Source organism: Coloeus monedula, assembly GCF_965178545.1.
Source record: "Coloeus monedula genome assembly, chromosome: 7".
Lineage (NCBI taxonomy): Eukaryota > Metazoa > Chordata > Aves > Passeriformes > Corvidae > Coloeus > Coloeus monedula.
This window is the reverse complement of record NC_138787.1, coordinates 31,474,423-31,494,791: the sequence shown is the minus strand read 5'-3', so window position 1 is coordinate 31,494,791 and position 20,369 is coordinate 31,474,423. Positions and strand designations below refer to the sequence as shown.

At 43.1% G+C, this 20,369-nt stretch overlaps 1 protein-coding gene across 1 annotated transcript in view; it reads left to right on the top strand.

The window, feature by feature from the left end:
• Positions 1–12,304: 12,304 nt before the first annotated feature.
• Positions 12,305–20,369, top strand: part of ESYT3 (extended synaptotagmin 3) — a gene marked incomplete at both ends in the record, with an annotated part of 30,427 nt that continues 22,362 nt past the window's right edge. Inside the window, 4 exons of the mRNA XM_082285600.1 lie at positions 12,305–12,574; positions 18,448–18,489; positions 19,327–19,461; positions 19,907–19,983. Coding sequence (XP_082141726.1) covers positions 12,305–12,574; positions 18,448–18,489; positions 19,327–19,461; positions 19,907–19,983 — 524 coding nt within the window. The remainder of the gene's footprint in view (positions 12,575–18,447; positions 18,490–19,326; positions 19,462–19,906; positions 19,984–20,369) is intronic.

Below are 20,369 nucleotides of genomic sequence, written 5' to 3'. Positions count from 1 at the left end.
CATTTGCCATTGACATAGTCCTATACTTAAGGTGAGAGATTGGAACTTGGTTCCTGAGAGACCACTTCATCCTGCTAGGCTGGAATTACACAGGAGAGGCCTGACAATAGCCTGCTTTCCTTGGAAAGCCTTTACTTTATTCTGCTGTTAAATGCTGCTAAATATTCTCTGTTAAATCTTGTGTGTTTATGATGGCATCATATGCTGCTTCAAATCACTGAGGGAGCAGATGGCAAAGAATCCAAGTACCTATCTCCTTCTGATGCCTCTGGCAATGAAGCATCCAAGTATCTTCATAGATCTGAGTGTAAGAGCTGTGCCAGAATGCAAACAAAGGATCTTTTATCTCAGACATTACAGCAGCTTGCTGACTGGGGACAGTCCTCCTTTCAGTCTCTCAGACCCCACAGGTTGTTTGGGTTTACTGCTCTGGGGTGTTACAGACTCCCAAAGGGACAGAGCAACATTACTAATTTATACTAATCCCTCTAAAAATAACCAAAAAGCTGTGGAAAAATATTGAGGAGGAGACAGTGGAAAAGCACAACTATCCTATCTGCTTTTCCAATCCTGAAAACATAGCACATCACAGTGAAAATCTCCTTTTTAGTAAAAGATGGTGACAGAACTTTGTAAGTACCCTGAAAGATGACAGAATTCCCCTCTCTGTGTACTGCTGACATCTCACACAGGAGAAGTAAAACTATTCTTGTACTCTCAGGAAAGAAGTAATAAATTACTGCTGTGTTTATTATTATTATTATTATTTAAGTGAATGTCTGTTGCAGGAGTTGGAGATTGAAGTACAATTGAGTATCACTGCTGAGATGGAGTTTATGTATTAGATTAAAACAAATATTCAAGGTAGGGGGGATAGATAGTGGAAGAAAGTGCTTCCCAAAAGGATAAACTAAAAAGAAAGACCATGAGAGTGGCCCAATTGAAAAATGTTTTCCTAAAGGGTCTCTTCATCAGCTCAGAACAATCCAAGTCTGATAAAATGTTCATAAAGAAAACCAGAAGGGGGCATCTGTGATGGAAAAAGGTGCCTGATCGTTGGATTTTTGACTCTATGCAGATGTTACTGGATGAGACTGAACACATTGACCATGCAAGGGGTTGTGACAGTCTCTTATCCTTAAGACAAGGGAATATATACAAGTCTGTTAAAGTATGCAAATGTGAGGAGGTGATGTTTGCAGTCTGATTTCAGGCCTCTGAAAGTAAAGAAATCCAGACACAATGACACAGAGACAAAAATAACTATTTACGTGAGCTGTTATTTGTTTAACCTGCAGGCACAACTCAGATCAGTTTAAAGTCACTTATACATAGCTTAGCACTGGAAAGTCTTACATATATCCAGACTCTTGTTGTTTTTGTAATTTCTACATTTGCCTACCTCTTATCTTGTTCCCTTTGGGTATTTGTTGCACTTGCAATGTGTAACAGAAACAGTGTCCATAAATACTTCACAGAAGTCTTAACAATACAAAGCTTTCCACTGATAGCAATGGAGTTACACCTCCTTGGCATGGAGCACTCTTGGAAGGCCTGTTTACAGATAATATACCTGAGGTAAATTCTTACACTACCAACAGCAGGACAATCTTGGAGTTTCATAGAGAAGACCCTAACAATATTTTAATTTTATTACTCAGTGTGATATTGGAATTACTGGTCCTTTGGTTTCACCCATGGTAGTCAGATCTCAAAAAGCTTCTTGGACTGTCCTTCAGCTAGAAAGATTCCTGGTCACTTGTAACACTTGCACCCCTGAATAGTTTAAGGAGTGCTGCCTTTTACAAATATTCCCCAGAAGAGTCTTTTTTCAAATGCATTCTTCCTGTGACTGACATGTAACATGCTGTATTTTCTTGTGTTATACTACACACTGCCAGGAAGATAATTTGTATTTTTATAAAATCTCTCTTTTATCTTTGTTTAAAAAGATGATTATACTTCTGGTTTTCTTCTGTGTGGAAAGCCTGACTGTTTCTCAGACCCATGCCTTCAAGATAACATACTTCCAACTGTTTATTTGGGGTTTTAACTGTTTGTTTGAGGAATTCTTAAGTGTGTTTTCTTTGATGAAATTAGCAGCAGCAGCAGCTCATCTCTAAACACATCCATAGTAATTACTAATGAAAGCACCTATATCATCATCTTATTCACATCTCCAGGTAAGACTTTAATTCACATTACAGGAAACAGACACTAATATATGTAAAATCTGCAGCTGTCAACTTGAACAGACGTCTCACTGGCTGTTAGCAATCTCAGATTGGAGTTGTTCTGATTTATATCCTGGTTCTGATTTAAAAAGGCTCTAAATGTTTTGTGTGACCACTATTAAATACTACGAGAGGTCTATGAACTTACAGACTCCATGGGTTGTAAAGTGTCTCCAGCCAGGCCCTGAGAATTTCTAGTCTATTATAATATTAGGCTTGATTGATTTCATTAAAGGGCAGCAATTACACCAGTAAACTACTTGAAATACAGCTGACTGTCTCTGAGCTATGTTTCTAATGCATTTTAAATCTTTTAACTTAATGTATTTTAGTTTGTCTGCAGCTACTTGAGTAATGTAAGAGGGAACAGCTTGTTTCCTTCAGAATGGAGATACTATTTGTGAAATAGCCTTTGCAGGAGTGAGTCACTGGTGAAAGAAGGAAGTTCATTTAATATGCTTCCATGAAAACTGCAAAAAGAGAACTGCGTTTTCAGTTTGTCTGAAAGGAAACGGAGGGTTCATAAAGTCAGGCATCATTAAATATGGGGTCTTCAGCTGCCACATGAAATAAACTCTTTCCTTTTGTTATGATTTTGATGGCATTCAGAAATGATATCTGGAGTGTCAAAAGTTTAACATCTCAAATTGCTGAGCCAAACTCAGTCCTTGCTAGAAACAAGTACTGCATGTACAAGTACTTGGTGCAGTCACACGTAATTAACTCTGAGGCAGAGCCCCCTCCGTGGTGGTAGGGGACCTGGCAGTGAAGAGTGCACAGATTGCAAGTCCAGAGAGTGGACATCAGGTGCCCACCCAGAGCAGTTCATTCCTGAGTATGCACAGGGGCTGCTGCTCTGGCTGTGAGCATCAGGTGGAGCCAGACACTGCGTCTGCCTGTGCACATCCCATGTACCTCTGGATTGCATGCACAGCGTGGAAAGGACCTCCCAGGAGGCACCTTTCACCCCAGAGAGCTCAGATCACAAGTCCTGCTGGAGGGTGGTGCTGCCATGGGAACACAGGGAGCCTATGAGCTGAGTTCAGGCCTGGAATTCAGCTCCACTGATTGCAGTTGGTGTCTGATCAGCACCACGTAGATCAGTCCTGTTGGGATTTGCTGACTTCAACTAATAGTTGTCATGTTAGGTTTGTTTTCATTTTAGTCACTGTCAGAGGCTTCATCTAGGGCCCTTCTTTTTAGACATGAACTCTTACCGGAGCCTTTGTTTTACAGGCTATAAATTTATAGTCATGAATCCATTCAGAAAAAAGACCATCTCTTAGTTCTTCACTGTCCTGATTGACTCATGACAGCTTTCATTCAGCAAAATGTAACTTTGGTATCTTTCCTTCTAGGCCTTTTCAGCACATTCTGACAGATTCAGGCCTGCCCTCCAGTGGATGTATTTTCTGCACTTTGGTTTGACTTGAATTCCCTGTAAGAAAAAACTATTGAAAAAAGCCAACCAAAATCACACAGTACTACTGGAAAATCTTAACAGTTTTGAAGGTGATAATTAAGTCTAGTGGGCCTTTGGTCTACTCCTCTGAACAAATGATTTTGTGGTAATAAACACATTAGAAACAAATGTAGGAATTGGGAAGAAAAGGTTTTTCAGCTACAAGCTAATTTCCAGGAAGAAGAAAAGACGCAGAAAAACTTGGACAAAGAGAAGGAAGAGTGCTACTATTGTGTTTCCAGTTTGAAATCAATCATGACTTTATTTGGTTTTATTTATAATATATGAAACCCAAATTTCATAGGAATTCTCTTGAGCAGAAGAGGAGGGGGTTTTATTATCATTATTTTTTAACAAAATAATTAACCTTTCTCTTTTCTGTATCAACAGGTTTTTCCATAGGCAACTACTGGAATCAAGCCCATAAGAGAATGGAAACTGATTGGAAGGTAAGTGAAAGAACCTGGAGCTATGATACCTCTCAAAGATAAATCTTTAAGTGAAGGCCACCAAACTCCCACAGAGAAACAAAGAGGAAAATGTCAGTTTATAATGATAACTTTATATTCTTCTAGCTGCAGCAAATTTATACTCTCTAGAAAAGTAAAATAGAGGCTGGAAAAGCTGAGTTTTCACAAAGGGAGAACACCAGCAAAGCAGCCCTATTTTTCTGATGTTCAGAAAACAGCAGACATATGCTTTCTGCATTTTTTTTTTTTTTTCTGGCAAGCCCTCGCAGCTGAAGTGCTGAGTAACCAGAATGATATTTTCCATATCTTTGAGAGCACTTCTGTTCACACCTTTACCATAAAGATGCTGTTCTTGGAAAAGTAGATCACTCCCAGCCACGCACACTCCCAGTCTGTCTTCTTTTGGCCTATTCCTTCAACACCACATAAAGCTGAAGGTTTAACAGATGATTCAGTTTCAAATCCAAAGACAGCAGTCACATCCAAAGTTTGTCTTCAGTGATTTTGATTAGCACCCACCAAGATTATTTTTGCCATAAATATTTCAAGTCTAAAACAAGCAGCTATAGTGGAACAGTGATCTCCAGTGAGGATTTTCTGCTGATGATTAATACAGTGCTGGTGATGTTTTCTCTGCTGCTGTCACCAATAAAATATCTATGTAAATCTTAGCTGGATTCAGAACTGCTGACACTTAAACAGATGCCAGGATCTCAGTCCTGGCCAGTAGAGGACACTAAGAGATTGTACGAAGAGCTGTACAAGACCCTGGAGGCCTTACAGTTCAGCATGCTCACTGCTGAAGAGTTAGTATCTGGGATGTGGACCAGGATTTTCGCAGAAAGAAGGAATTTTTGGGAGGTTTTTCAAACTTTCCAAGATTTTTAAAATAACCTTTGGATGAATATTGCTTTTGGTGCTGGTCTGCTCTCTGTGTGGGCTGGTACTTGCTGACAATGAGCTGGAGCAGGTGCAGAGGGAAAAACTCTTTATAAAAGAAGTCCAAGATATTCTTTTACTTCTGCCCGGTGCTGTGGAGGACTTTGTGACTACACTGTGCAGTTTGGTACAGTCAGCTGAAGCCACACTCTCAGCTTGCATGTGTCAGGGTTTAATGGTCAAGCTGAGATATCACCTATCATCCCCTTTGGATGGACAGTAGTAAAAGTTCAGCTGTAGCCCATGGGGACCAGTTGTCTGTGTTACAGAGATGCAGTGAAATGGCTGAGGTTGGCTTTGAATCCGCTGTTTACTGAATCTGAGTTTACTGTAATCTCACGGTCCTGCTGATGGGGATTTGTGTCTGTAAGCAGCAGCATTATCTGATTCCCAAGCTGTCTTCTTCCTTCAGGGTTTTCTCAGTCCCTTTGGCTTTATAAACTGCACCTAATATCATCACATCTTTCCACAGTCAAAGAAGTTCATAATTTTGTGCCTAACCTCATTCAGTTCTTGCGTACACACTGCTGTAAAGGAAGAAGCATTGGGTAAAGGAAACCAGTTCTGGCTTAGCAACCTACTTCCACAGTACTGTGCAATTCTTTATGTCTTGAGCTTGCTTGTGTGCTGCAAATGCTCATGATAAACTAAGAAAAGTAATCTGAAAATTCACTCAGTACATGTCTTCAAGTGCAAAACTCTGGCACAGAGCAATTCAGCCTGCTTGAAGAGGTTTCAGACACTACTGAATTCACCAGTGGTCCTGCTGTGAACAGGCTTTCCACTGACCTTTCTGGAGCTTTGAAGGCAGCACTTACCCAAATTCAGGTCTTTATTTTAGAGCACCAGCTCTGTGCTGAAATCTCACCCTGAAAACAGGTGGTAGAGATCTTCAGAGGAAGGTCCATAGTCAGGCTGTGTGTATTTCCCTATCCTCTAAGAAAAGGCTAAACTCACTAAGCAGAAACTCAGCAGGAGCTGGGAAGTGCAGCCTCACAGAGAGGCAAGATGCTGTCATTGCTCTTCTGCAATAAGTTGGCTCAAAGACAGAGGCTTTTGAGTGGATTCCCAGCCCTGTGCCAGCCTGGTGTGCCATTGCAAACTGTGCCTGTGCTGTCCTTGGCAGCCCACACTCCAAGTGGGAGATGGCAGGCAGGTGTTCCTGTGTCAGGATCCATTACGCTGAAGGGATGTTGAGCTGGCAACACTGGGAGCAGCATTCCCCACAGTTTCATGTGCACTACCCCCATTGTTACTCTGTAGGTCTGAATGGGATCTGTGTCCCTTGCTGTGTCAAGCACAGACCACAGACATGGAGAGTCCTCTGGCAAATCTGAACTTTCAACGCACTTTCAAGGTGCTGTTTTGTCTGAATCCTGCAGAAGAAAGAGAGGAGCAGAAAGTGTCAGGTATTACCTCTCTCCTTTTAGTCTGGGGAGAGAAAATAGGAGATAATGTATCCATTACTTCTTCAAAGCCTGAGTGTAAAAAACAGGGAGAGGGATGGTGTTATTAGGTAAAGCATAGAATCGTAGAATCATTTAGATTGGAAAAGACCCCTAGGGTCATCAAGTCAAATCAGTAACCCAATGCTGCTGAGACCACCAGCAGCCATGTCCTGAACTGCCACATCTACACATCTTTTAACCTCCTCCAGGGATGGTGACTCAGCCACTTCCCTGGGCAGCCTATTCCAGTGCTTGACAACCCTTTCAAGTGAAGAAAGTTGTCCTAAAATACGATTTGAAGCTCCCCTGGCACAACTTGCCCTTTCCTCTCATCCTGTGACTTATTTTAAGAGACAAATGCCCACTTTGCAGATACAGGCCTCCAAGAAATGTAACCAAGGAAGTTTCTCCTTCCTAGTTCCACCATTGATGAGGAGGTGCCAGCTGGGACAGCAGTTCTGTAACTCATGTATTATCTTTCTCCACTGCTTGACACTTTCAATGTGTTTCATGAAGCTTGAGCACTCAAATTTCTTTAAGATATTACTGTGAGCTCAGTCAAGTCCTTTAAGCACTTGAAACACAGCAAGATGTAAATTGTACAGATTAGAGACTAAGCTGTAGATAATTAATAAGATTGCTCTGGAAATTCATCATGCACTTGAAAGGCAATTTTTATAGCATAATATCTGTCAGTAACCTGTACCAGCCAGCTTTTGCTCAGCAGAATCAAGAAGGATGTAAAAGGATGGGAAGACAATTTTTTTCCTAGAGTTTTCTTGCTTGCCATTCACTAACTGAGATAACAAAATCTTTGAAATATTTTATCCTCCAAGAAATGTGTTGTGCTAATTTTAGACTAAAGAAATTGTATCTTGTGCTCACAAATTCTGTTGCCAAAACAATTGTTCAAACAGAAAAATGAAATAAATTTGTGTTATAACAATGGGAAAATTTAAACCAAACAGATTTAACAGGCTTTGTTTCTGAGATTGAAATGTATAGTACAATAATAGAAGTTGTACTTGGCAAAGACTTTAAAAAATAAACTGAAGTTTCTCTGGTTCATTGCAGCTCTCTGCTGATTCCATTATGTGTAAAATATAGTCTAATTTCAGCAAGATTTATCTTTTCTGATGGGAATTTGTTTTTCCTCTATCCTGATTATAAGTGTTACAATGTTCAGCAGATGGCACCAGCTGCCCATGGCCAGTGCTGGCTCCAAGATGACACCAAGGTGTGCTCATGTGCCTTGTGTGAAAATCTGAGTGGTACCCAGAGCCAGGGAAGTGACAGCTCCAGCTCGCAGGCCACCTCCAGCAGCACTGGATAATGCCCTCCTCACTGTAAGGGAAGTTTATTTCTTTCCTCTCTCTGATGCCATCATATCTTGTGCCTTTCATGTATCTTGTATTCTTTTACATTCTTGTGCCTTACCTCTGCAGTTAGATAATTTGTGTATATACAAGACACAGCTTTTCTCAGTGTTTTGCTAACCCTGCTGTCCAGTGCCAGAGCAGTGTGGGGTTTGCTGGCAGGAGGGGCAAGGCTGGGCAAGGGGCAGTGGGCCACACCACATTCTTACCTGCTGTGGGCATCCTCCTGCACTGCCCTCACATTAATGACTCTACAGTAAAAGAGCAAGTGGATGTGTGAAATAGATTGCTGTTACTGGTTTTGTTATCTTGCCAGAAGTCCCAGCTCTTCAGTGCCTCTCTACTGCCTGCTGTACAAAAGCAGTGAGGAGCCATCAGCCAGGCAGACACGAGGAGGCACAGTATGGGGAGTGAGCACAGTGGAGCAGAGCCCTAAAGCAAGGGTCATGTACACCCAGACTGGCTTTGCACATATTCCCAATGAAGGCCCAGACTTGCAGCCTTCTGCATATGATTATCTTTCAGAGGAGAAGAAATCCATTGGCTTTACTAGTCCAGACCAGATTTATAGCTAATACCAGTTAGTCCTAGACTGGTATTTTTTTTATGTCAAAGGGATGATTCCCAAAACAGGACCTACACACATAATTATTTTCATGACCAAATTACATATGTCCAGCCAGAATAATATCCCTGGCTGAACAATGTAACCCAGACTCTTTTGAGTTGCCCAATTCATATTTAATTTCTGGACAGAAGCAGACAGAATGAAAGAACCACAGCTTTCCCTGGAGAAATGCATTCCAGATTTGCTTGAGCATGACAGCAGGAGTAGATACAAGGCTTTTGCCCTATGATAGGCAGGGTGTGGATTCAGCTTTGCTTGATGGGGTGAACAGGATGGAGAGTATGAAACCAGAGGAAGCTAAACAATAATGCTTTGTCAAGTGACTAGGAGTGCCAAAAGGGGCAATAGCTTTAATCAAGTCTTGATACAGAAGTCATTCTGTTAACACAAGGAGTAAGGTTTTAGCCTTACATAAGTGTTTTATATTTATGTGCTGTGGAGGCACAGAAAAAAGACATACTGCACCTCTAACATTTGCTAACATAAAAGAGGGAATTTCACAGTGGTCACAAACACTGAAGCCACAAGAAAGTTAAGTTAGAAAGTCATCTTCAGTGAACCCTTTGATAGCTTGTTGGTATGCACTTCAGTTGATTCTTCAGGTTAGTTCCTTTGCATGTTCTCTGTAGTTAAAAAGCGTTGGCAGTTTTTCATAACTCCCCACCTTTAAAATGGGTTGCCTTAGTTACCGTGGCCAGCTTGAGAGACAGCAAATTTAGTGCTAATACATTTTCAAATCTCTGCAGTTTCTGTAAAATCTCTGTGTCATAATCAGCAACAAGATATACTTTTATCATAGTGTTAATAAGCATAGTGGTGATTCCTAATCAAGTTAAATAAGGAGAGAAGATTGTCACAGGCCAGAACAATAGCTTTGGGTCCTTACCTTAGTGACTGTCCTGTGAATGTTAGGTGAAACAGATTGTGGAATTCCCCTGTAACTGGAAATAAGGTTGGCTTCAAGTGGCTCAGATGTTTGGTGTTTGGAAGCAGCCTGCTGCAGTCAAGGTCATACTTTCCCCAGGAGGAAATTGATAAGTATTTCCTGTGGCACTTCAGAAAATCAAAGAAACCAATTACTATTTTAAAGATTATTTTTTAAAGGGTAACTACTATCCATGATAAACAGAGTTAACAGTGGTCTCAAATGCTATTGATTTATTTTGGTCTCATCAGCACAGTATTTGGTTGAGAACACCTGTCTGTGTAGTCTGATGTGATAATTTTTCACCTCTACTCTTTTTATTTTGTTCATCTTTTAAATTTTTAAGTAGGATAAGCTAAAGTTTAGTGACATTTTATATTATTTGTGTAATTGTTTAAAGTTCCTAAAACCCCTTTAATTACAGAAAAATACTTTTTCTTCACAAGGTAAAGAGTTGGCAGTAAAGGAACAAGCAGTGCCGGAGAAAGTGTGGCTGTTTCCAAGCTCAGGGTCTTAGGGGACAGTGGAGGAAGGAGCTTGGAGCTCTGCTTTCATGGAAGCATCTCCTTCTCTAAAGAGCAGCTGTGGGCTGGAAGTGCTCTGGTCATTTGTACAGAGGGAGCGCTTTTATTGTCCTTAAACTTCAGCCTAGGTTGTTGTGGTCAGCTGAGTGAAGAATAAGAAACCAAAAACTGTGGTTTATTTATGAAATCAGCCAGTATGGATTTCACTGCAGCCCCACTATTTTTCCTGCTCAATAAACTGACACCTGTTGATGCTTCTAAACTGCATGGCTCTCTGAGTTTGAGATAAATATCTCAAACTCAGTAAGAGTAATAATGTGAAGGAGGAAAACAGTGAATCTACCTTTTATAGCTTCTCCTAGTAGCAAAAGCAATCTTCTAAGTCTTCAAATCACTAAAAGAGCCCACTTTTTGTCAGAATCTTCTGTTTTTCTAAAAGTTGGGGCTGAGTCTATCCTTGTGAAGTTTCACCCCATGGCTGAAATGACATACAAGTCAGCCTCAGTCTTTGGTCACAGGATAAATCCAGGTGTGTTTGTGCATGTAGACTTATCTCCTGACACAGGTAATTGTGCAAATTATGCAGCTACTGTGTGTTTTTTAATGTGTGTTATCAAGAGTGCAGGTAGTACTTCAGCTTCTGTCAGTCTCTGGACTTTCCTTCACAGCTTTACAAACAGAAATGTGCTCTGGGATCAGCCCACTGGTCCACTTGCTCCCAGTGGCATTGCTGTTTAGGGGGAGGGCATGAACCCAGGCACCTTGTGCAGTCCTTTCCCTGCAGCCTCCACAGCTGTTGTGTCCATGATGTTAGGGAGTACATTTATGGGCCTTTTCCTTGAGAATGTACCGAAATCTGTTTTTGAACCTGTTGATACCATCTGCCTTGCAGCCTCCTGTAGGTTCTAGAGGTTTACTGCTCACTGTGTACTGAAGTACTTCCTTAAGTGTGTTTTATAATGATTTATCTTTGCAACATCCCCAGGAAGAAGAGCATAGTCATCCTTGTTTGACACCAAGGAAAGATTAGGAGGGTTGTTTCCAAAAGCACCTGTTAGTAGATGTCTCATGCATGAGTTTCTCTAATGTGAGGCATTTGAGTTTTCAGATGCCTGCACTGATTTCTATCCCAGAGCAGTCATGTGCAATGATTAACAAACAAATGAGGATCACTTATGGTGTTGATTTATTGACTGATGCATAATTAAATACTAATTCCATGGCAAAGCAGAGGCCAAACCTAGTTCTCCCAGTCATGGTCAACTTCTTTTTCTTGGAGGTTTTTATCTGGCTCATCATTTGTTATCTTGTGCAGCCAATATCAAAAAGGGGCCACAATAAAAGCTGGCATTATTCACTGATGTTCCAGACTTGTCCACTGAACAAAGAGTGGCATTTGCCTGATCCAGGGAAAGCTGCAGTGGAAAACACAGTGTAGACCTGTACAATTACAGGCTGTCTGTTAAGGCATGTACAAAAAGGTATAGAATTAATATTGTTAAGGGGGAAAGCATTTTAGAGTGTCTTATGGTTCCCTAGAAAACATATCTTATGAGGAATGGCTGAGGGAGCTGGGTTTATTCAGTCTAGAGGAGATTTAGGGGGGACCTCATCGTTCTCTACAACTACCTGACAAGAAGTTGTAGTGAGGTGGGGAGTCAGTCTCTTCTACTGTGCCTGCAGTGAGAGGCCTAGAGGACAACGGCCTCAAACAGAGGCAGGTGAGATTCAGATTACATGTCAGAAAAACCATTTTCACTGTTAGGGTGGTCAGGCATTGGAATAAGTTTCCCAAGGAGGTGGTGGGGTTACCATCCCTGGAGGTGTTTTCAAAGCATTTGGTTCTGGTGCTGGGTGATGTGGTCTATGGGTGAGAGTGCTAGGTTGATGGTTGGACTTGTTGATCTTAAAAGTCTCTTTCAACCTTGATGATTCTATGATTCAATGATTCCATGATTACCAGTATTTCAGAATCTAAACTCCCACAACATCCCCATCAAAATCAAAAGAGGACGAGAAGAAAGTGCCAAAGAGGAAGGAAAGCAGCCAAGTGTACAGAACCAACAGGTTGCGTGTGCCCCACGTTCGTTCCACATCCAGCCATGACGATGGGTCACAGGGTGTCCGTAACGCCGCCGGAGAGCCGAGCGCCCCGGGGTACCCGGCTGGCCGGGAGGGCGGCGCGGCGGGGCGGGGCGGGGCGGCGGCGGGGCCGGGCCGGGCGGGCGGAGGAGCGGCGGCGGCGGCGGCGCGGGGCGGGCGCACTCGGCAGGGGCGACCCTGGCTCGGGCTGTCGCCATGCACCGCCCGGCCGCCCCGCGCCCCGCCGCGCTGCCGCGCCTGCTGCTCTCCTCCGCCGCACGGGCGCTGCTCTGGCTCGGTCCCGTGTACCTGGCGGGGTACTTGGGGCTGAGCGGCAGCTGGGTGCTGCTGGCGCTGGCGCTGTGGCTCTGCTGGGGACTCAACCGGCGGGGGAAGCGCGACCGCCTGGCCGCTGCCTTCGCGCTGCTGGAGGACGAGCGGGAGGCGGTGTGCCGGGGCCTAGCCGCCCGGCACCTGCCGGCATGGGTGAGTGAGGACCGCGGGGTGTTGTGCCCCGCATCCCGCGGCACAGGGGATGCTGCGGGTCCCGGCGGTTCCGGGCGGCGAGAGCAGGACAGGGAGCGAGGTGTCCCGGAGCGAGCAGCCGAAGGGGCGGCAGTGATGCCGTGGGCCGAGCAGTAGAGTCTTTGATTTTAAAGTCTTGCTCAGGAAAGCGAGGATTAAACCAGAAGTTGTTTTAGACAGGAGATGTGCTGTAAGTGGGTGTGTAAAACAGACTGATGTATCGTCAGAGAAACCTCCCTTCAAATATGTGTTGTTGCACTGCAGGTATTTTGCTGTTGAGGATACTTGTTTTAGACTTTCTCATCCAGCAGATTTTTCTCTCCTTTAGTGTCATTTGAAAACAAACAAAAATATATAAACATAATACTCTCTTCCTGCTAAAAACCAAATATATATAAACATAATATTCTCTTCCTGCTAAAACCCAAATATTTAGTTTTAAGGAGTCATCTCTGGATGGTACAGAAGGCCAACCCCTGTTTGTTGTTCACATTTGTTTCTAGTCACTCTACGTTTTAAAGGGAAGAAACTAGAATTTCTACCTGCACATTTTATTCTATGTCTTGGGTTGTTTATTGGGCAGCTGTGGTTGGCTAATGGAAAGGATGATGAGGTGTTCGGGTCTTTTTTCTTTTATCATCATTTGTTTGCATTTAAAAATCTGTTAGGGACTGGTAGGAAAATGTTCTTCTTGTAAGAAAGAGAATATCAAAGACCTCTATTTGTAAAGAGTGTTGCATGGAGGCATTTATAGTCGGTAAACTTTTATACAGCCTACAGCAATTGGCTCTCCTTAATTCTGTGGGAAATGAAGGCAGCTGGCAGTTCTGAGGAGTGAAGCCAGGGTCTCCTGGCAGGGCTGATGCAGCTCCCTGCACATGTTCTCTCCTGCCAGGCACAGAAGTCTGTCTCTGAATGAGGTTTCTGCTTGTTTGTATTGACAGAGCGTAAAAAAACACAATTCAGGGCATTAATGAGTGTGGTGGTGTCAGCTCTTGCCCTGATGCTGTGAGAGCAGTGTTGCATTTTATCCTCATGTGCCCTGAATCATTGCAACCAGAAATTGAGCCTCTTAGTCACTGTTGAAAATTCAGACTTGCCCCCACAGTGCACACAAATTCAAAAAGCTCCATTAGGTTTTGTGGTTGAAAGTTTCAGGCTTCGTTAGTGTGGGAGCAGGTGGTTCATTATTGATTGCCCTGTAGTTGCCCTTCACAAGGCTGCACAGAGAGCACTGTGTGCCCCAAACATGGGAGAGGTTTGGGCAGAGGGGGAGACTGCAGCAGAGGCCATTGAGGTGGTCAGGGGCTGGAGCACCTGGTGTCTGACAGAGCTGGAGCTGTTCAGCCTCCTTCAGGGGAAGGGATGGTTTAAGGGGTATCTCATCTCTATCTCCTACTGCCCAGCATGTGTTCATAGAGATGGAAGAGTCAGACTCTTTCCAGAGGTCTGATTCCTGACTTGTGAGTTCTTGGAACTTACTCCTGGAAGGCAGGATGTAGGACCTAATGATAAAGGGGCTGCACGGTGTGCTTTTAGTTTTGCCTATATTGCCACTTTCTTTTTGTGTGTTGGTAGCTTTTGTTCTTCATCAGTTGGGTGTTTGCTTCCACACTACAGTTGTACTTGATGCTTTTCAACTTCTCAGTTTTAATTTTCCTTCCATCCCCATCCTGTATTTGATCTACTTCTTCCATGTGGCCGTCTTGGAGGCTAATTCTCACCTGATTTTCACCTGATGTCTATTCAGTTTATTCTCTGTGGTGTTATCTTTTTTATCTTTCTTTTTTGCCTTTCACTGTTCACGGACCTTCAGTTGGGAGCTCTAAAACTGTCCCCTGTCTTCTCTCCTGTCACACAGAGGTGGCAGTAGGAATACAGTTCAAGGGGAGCATGGCTTGGATTTGCAGTGTTGTAATCCTAGGAAAAGTTCTGAAGGTGTGAAGCGATGGCAGTGTCTTGGGATTCGTAAATGTTTGTCTCTTCATGTGCTCTGTAATAAAATGAGGGGATCCATCCAGTGAAGAGTTAAGAGCAATCATTGATTGTGCTGTTGGTTACTTACAAATTGTTTTCCCTAAGAGGTGGCTTCTTTAAATTGGCTCATGTTCTTCTCAGTCGTGGTATTAGTTGTTAGGAGATACACAGAGTGCAGCCTTTCCTTTAGGGGCAATGCTGGGGGGGTTTCCCTAATCTACTCAACCATCTGTTTTGGGGAATTTGCAGGGTTGTTTTGCAGCACCAGTTTCTTGGCTGAAACCAGCCAGTGAGTTCGGAATAGATGCGTTTCTGTGCTAGACATTGTACGTGGGCAGGCTGTGCTTCCTCAGGAAACGAGGCTGGAAATCTGCTCACGACAAGCACAGTCAGATCCATGTCTTGGAGAGTTGAGACCCTCTGACTTCAGCCTGTGCAGCCTGTAGCATGACTTCTGTACAAGCAGGCAGTGCTCAGAGCAGAGGTAGCCAGGATTCCACTTTCATTGCGGCTCTTGGGGCTGTGGTGACTGTTCCATGTTGCTTTTGCCACTTATTAGCTGGCTGCACGTGACAAAATCCAAGTGTGCTGTTTCTTCCTGATGTTAAACTCCTTTTACCGGGAGATATACTACTAGGTGCAGAACTGTCCTTTTAAAACGGTGCCTTTTAAGTCCTTGTTCACGCAAAAGCCTTGTTTATACTTTCTTTTTTCCTCCTGTATGAATAGCTAAAAATCCTGTCCCTTAAAAAAAAACCCAAACAAAACACCAAAATCCCCAACAAAACCTAAAACAAGCAACCAAACAAACCCAAACCAAACCCTGGTGGATAGATTGCTGTGTTGTATTTGAACAGAATGGTGCTGTTGTGTCAGACATGGGGTTTGTTAATGCTGTGAACCTTGGTGTGGCTTGCTTCAGGGCAAGGTGGAGTCATGCAAAACTTACACATTTTCTTTACTTGCTAGTAATTGCCCCTTACCTAGTGTTTTTGATCTTCAAAGCTCTTTTCAAATGCTAAGTAATTTTTGCTGCATTCCTTAAACTTTGGCAAGAAGTATGCCTGCTTTTGTAGATGGGTAAAACTGATTCTGATAGTGGGACTTGCCCAAGGCTACAGGATTAAATCTTACTCTGTGTTAGTATTAACTTTGGCAGCTCTTGGTGTCTGGTTCTGGGCTTAGCAGGAAGTGTTTTGGGCTCCTCCTACCTATGCTGTACTGATGACAAACTCGGGGCAAGACCTTGCTGGTGGGGCTCTCACCAGTAGCAAGGGCCAGAAGTGAGTCTGAAATCCAGAGCACATGGTTCAAAAGTGGAACTGAACATGGTTTTATTTTGAAAACACATTAGGACATGTTAAATTCTAGGGATAAATGGTTGGGTCAAGAAGAGAGCTTGGTGGTGTCACTGGGCTGAACTAGCTATGTGACATGCTAGCTAGTATGTATGTTATGGGGATACCCCGTGGCTAGGAGAGGAATTGCTCAGAGCTTATGTCTTACTACACAGTGGATGATGCAGTTGCAACACCTGGATACCAAGCTCTGCTTCCTCTGAAGAACTGCTCCTTTAGTTCATACCATTGAACGGAGCTGAACTTTGGTATTGGGAACACACTGAAATTTGGTGGCTTGTCATAAAGGGTAGAAAGCTGGTTTTCACCAGAGACATGTAGTCAGCCAGTGGTGTTCTCTGCAAGCCAAATTGTGTCAGCCCAGGAGTCCCTGGTGGTCTTTGGTCCCAGCCTTTGAGCTCCAGCAGTGCCCTTCCTTCCATCTGTCAGAGGAAACAGGCACCAAGTGCCTGGGTAGGAGCTGGGTTGCAAACACCTGAATGAGGGGATGTCAGGTGGGGTGGAAATGTACCACAAATGTCTGCTATCACAGCATCTGAGGTGTGACACTCTGCAGTGTGATTCATTGCAGTTGCTTTGGGGGTTTGCTGTGGGCTGTCTGGTTCGGGTATCTGTGGCTCAAATAATAAATTAAATTTCAGTTTTTCTTAAGGTGGGTCTACCTACAGCCTCATTCTCGTGGCTTTTGCCTCTTTCCTGATGCTCCTTTGTGCTGCGTCAAGTCTCTAGGAGCCTTGACTCTAGTGAATAATCCCAGACAACTTTAATGGTTTATAACGGCCCACATTTCTCCCCTGCTCATATGGGCTGTGACTTTCTCACTGGGAAAGGGTAGCCTAACTGTTGTCCTGTCCTTCCTTTTGGGTCACATCCCTCTCCTGTCTGTAAGGTGTTTTGAAGCACAAGCCCACCATGCTGCTTTGATCCCTGCTCCATCCTTTCTACATCCAGAGCTGTGGCACAAACGCTGCAGGATGATGGTGCCTGGCAATTGCATTGGAGCTGGAAACCCAGGATTTATGTGCCCTGGTGGAGGACCTTTAGGTGGAAGATGAAAGTCTGGCAGGTGAAGCAGAGGTCCCCTGATTCACATAATCAATCTCACTGTAAAATGTCAGCAGCAGTTTATCTGTGTTGATTGTCCCTTCTGGTGCTGAGTTCTCGCTTTATCGTGCAAATAGACCTGTGCAGGCTGACATTTTGGTGAACTTCTATTGTTTTATTTAACGAAAAAATTGCCTTTTAGAGCATCAAAAGAAATTGCTTATAAAGAATATGGTAATATTACTTTGGGTTTTTAATGAGATCATTTGAAGCATTATTTGAGCAAGGAAAATGAGCTCTTCAATTGTCCACGAAGCTGTACTAAAAGGCTGCTGTCCATTCCATCCAAACATCTCTGAGCACCTCTCTGAAGGCTGATGAATTGAACAGCAAACCTTTGCCTGAAGAGTGTAATTCACAGCTCTTGTAAGAGGAGGTACTGTCCTACCCAATTATTGCTACCAGGCTAGATGATAGTCAGATTCCCTTTGTATTCAGGTGCTCATGTAGAGCTGAGCAGGGCCCAGATGTCTGTTCTGAGAAGCTGCTGTGCTGTCCTTCCCTTCCGCAGTAACCTGCTACCAGCTTGTAACACCAGCTGCAAATACCACATCCATAAGACTTTAATGTGTGATTGTAGTAAGGTGATTGTAACTCTTCACTCAGCAGCTTCTTGCTGGGGTCTGAGAGATGAGTTACTTGAGAGTGGTCTCATCCCCCGTTGTCCTGATGGTGATTAAGCAAGTCATCAGTTCAGGGAACCGGAAGGATTTTTGTCGTGGACATATACACGTTGTGTTGGCATTTGGTGTGTCTAACTTGAAAACATGATGTATAAGTGACTATTTCATTTTAATTTATCCTTACCATCTTAAAAATTTCTGAGAGCTGAAAACACTGGACTGTGTATGCTAATAGGCTTGAACTCTTACAGGGCTTCTTTTCCCTGAAGCCATTGGCACCGTGTTGGTATTAGTGGAGAAATGCTGCCACAACCAATAAATTGAGTTTCCCAAGCAGATTCTTGTTTTCCAAAGTGTGGTGTCCTGTTTGAGGTGAGCAAGTACAGGAAACAGGTCCTACACAGCTCGTGATCTTAAAGGGAAGTAGGTTCTCCAGGCTTCCCAAGGCATGACAAAGAGAAGGATGAGAAATCTAATGCTGCTTTACATCACGAACAGGATGTGACACTTGCTTTAATCATGTAAATGTGCCCAGAGGCATACTGATTGTCAGTGCACATGGGTTCTTTTGTCTTTTACTATTCTTTACTGGCTTATTTGCGATTTAGAATTTTTCAAGGAGGTAGTAAATTATAAAGGATGTGTGTATGAAGGCAGAGGGATCTCAGCTTACTCTAACACTTGTTCCACAGTCCGTCCTATCTTTTGCATGTGTTGCAGTGTGCCCAAAGAGATTACACATGGCACTCAATTTATTTTTCTTTCCACCCAGGTTCACTTCCCTGATGTTGAACGAGTGGAGTGGCTGAACAAGGTGAGGAGCTCTGAACTCCAGCTGGTGAGGCCACCTGCTCTGAGCTGCATCCCACTCGTCCAAACTCTGCAGGACAAGTCTGAGAAAGTTATCAAATTACTACAGTGTAGCTCAATTGTATCTGTGTCTGTACTGAAGTGTGCAGTCACTTAAGTGTGGAGTTCCACTGAGGCTGAGAGCCAATGTGAGCCTGATTGATACAAGTTTGATAAATTCAACACCACTTAGTTCTGAGACTAAAAAGAAAAAGCAAGCATTCTTGTGTATATATGGACACATAGTGTGTGTATGTTATTATTGTTTAGCAAACGTAGTGGTATCTTTCACCAGAAAGGTTCCCAGAGAGCACTGAGGCAAATGCTCCCATCAGCAGGTGTGGTCAACTTCTCAAAGCCAAGCAGCTGAACCTGCAAGTCAGCATCCAGTGACTAGCCTCTTTCTTGGGTTTTTTCAGCAGATTTTCTTTTTGATATAAAAGTTTACCTCAATCCTCTCTAAGTAAACCTAACTCCAGGGAACTTTGTGACACTTTAGAGTAATTAGGGACTATTGTTCTTTAGAAATTTAACCCTGGGCTTTGTTGGCTCCTGTGGTTAGAAGCAGTCGATAGACTCTATGGTGCTGGAAACTCACCCTTCAGTTCCTGAAACAAATTCTATTTCTGAGGAACTGAGATGGATCCTTCCATAAGGATGACTTAAGTGCACAAAATTGACTTGGTGTTTTTAAAAGGACAGATATTAATATCCAGGGTTCTGTAATGGGTGTGTCTGTTTCTCACAAAAGGTATCTTACTCAAAGAATCTTCAGTGTATTCCTGCTTTTGCCATTTTTTAGGTCCTTGTACAGGCTTGGCCATACTTTGGAACAATCATGGAAAAAACATTTAAAGAAGTTCTTGAACCAAAAATCAGAGCAAAGAGTGTACATCTGAAAACATGCACCTTTACCAAGATCCACTTTGGCGAGAAGGTAGTGGGGATCTTTTGAAACACTCGTGGTTCACTCTTTTCTGAAAAGTTCAGATGCAAGGGGAGTCAGATGTTCAGCTTTTTGATGCCTGTGTTTCCTCTTCATATGTCTTCCCACCTGCTGTCAGTATCCTGGGACTGGAGATTAAAAAAAAAGGCCATATCCACATTTGTTTCTGTTATACCCTCGTGACAGGAGTTTTCAGTGCGCCCTAAGGCTTGTAGGATGGGCTGCTTGCAACCAGCTCCGTGTTTAAGGACTGACAAAGCTGTTCCATCTTTAAAGGAAAAAAAACTAGCATGGTATACTCTTTCTTTACATGTAATTTTACAAAGTATTTAACAAATGCTTCTGTACTCAAATTGATCAAAGTGAGTAGGATTCTTCACTTGTGCTTATCCTGATAGATGTTGACTATGTTGTGTCTTGTTTGTCTCTATTTCAGTGCCCTAGAATCAATGGAATAAAAGCCTACACCAAAGAAATTGATAGAAGACAAGTTACCCTAGACCTACAGATATGGTAATGTTGCATCATTGATTATGTTGATGGGTCTTAATTTACCACCTGTGTATATGTCATGCTGGACTGGACATGGTCCAAGGCTCTAAGATGAACCTAGAATGATATGAGATAATCTGTCTCCCAGCTGGATATCCTCAGTACTTACAGAAGTGAAATGTGCATCAGCCTCTAAACCAGAAATAACCTGCACAGGTCTAGGTGTTACCTACTCTGGCCCATCATGGCTGCCATGGGTATAAGAGTGTGTCCCTTGGCTTTGCCATTGATGGCAGTGAGAACCCAAGCTTTTGAACTGTGTTTCCTGTTCTCAGGAGAGCTCACAGGTATGGAGGTGCTCAGTCTGTCTTGCCCACTATTGTTTCTCATTAGTTCAACCTCTCCAG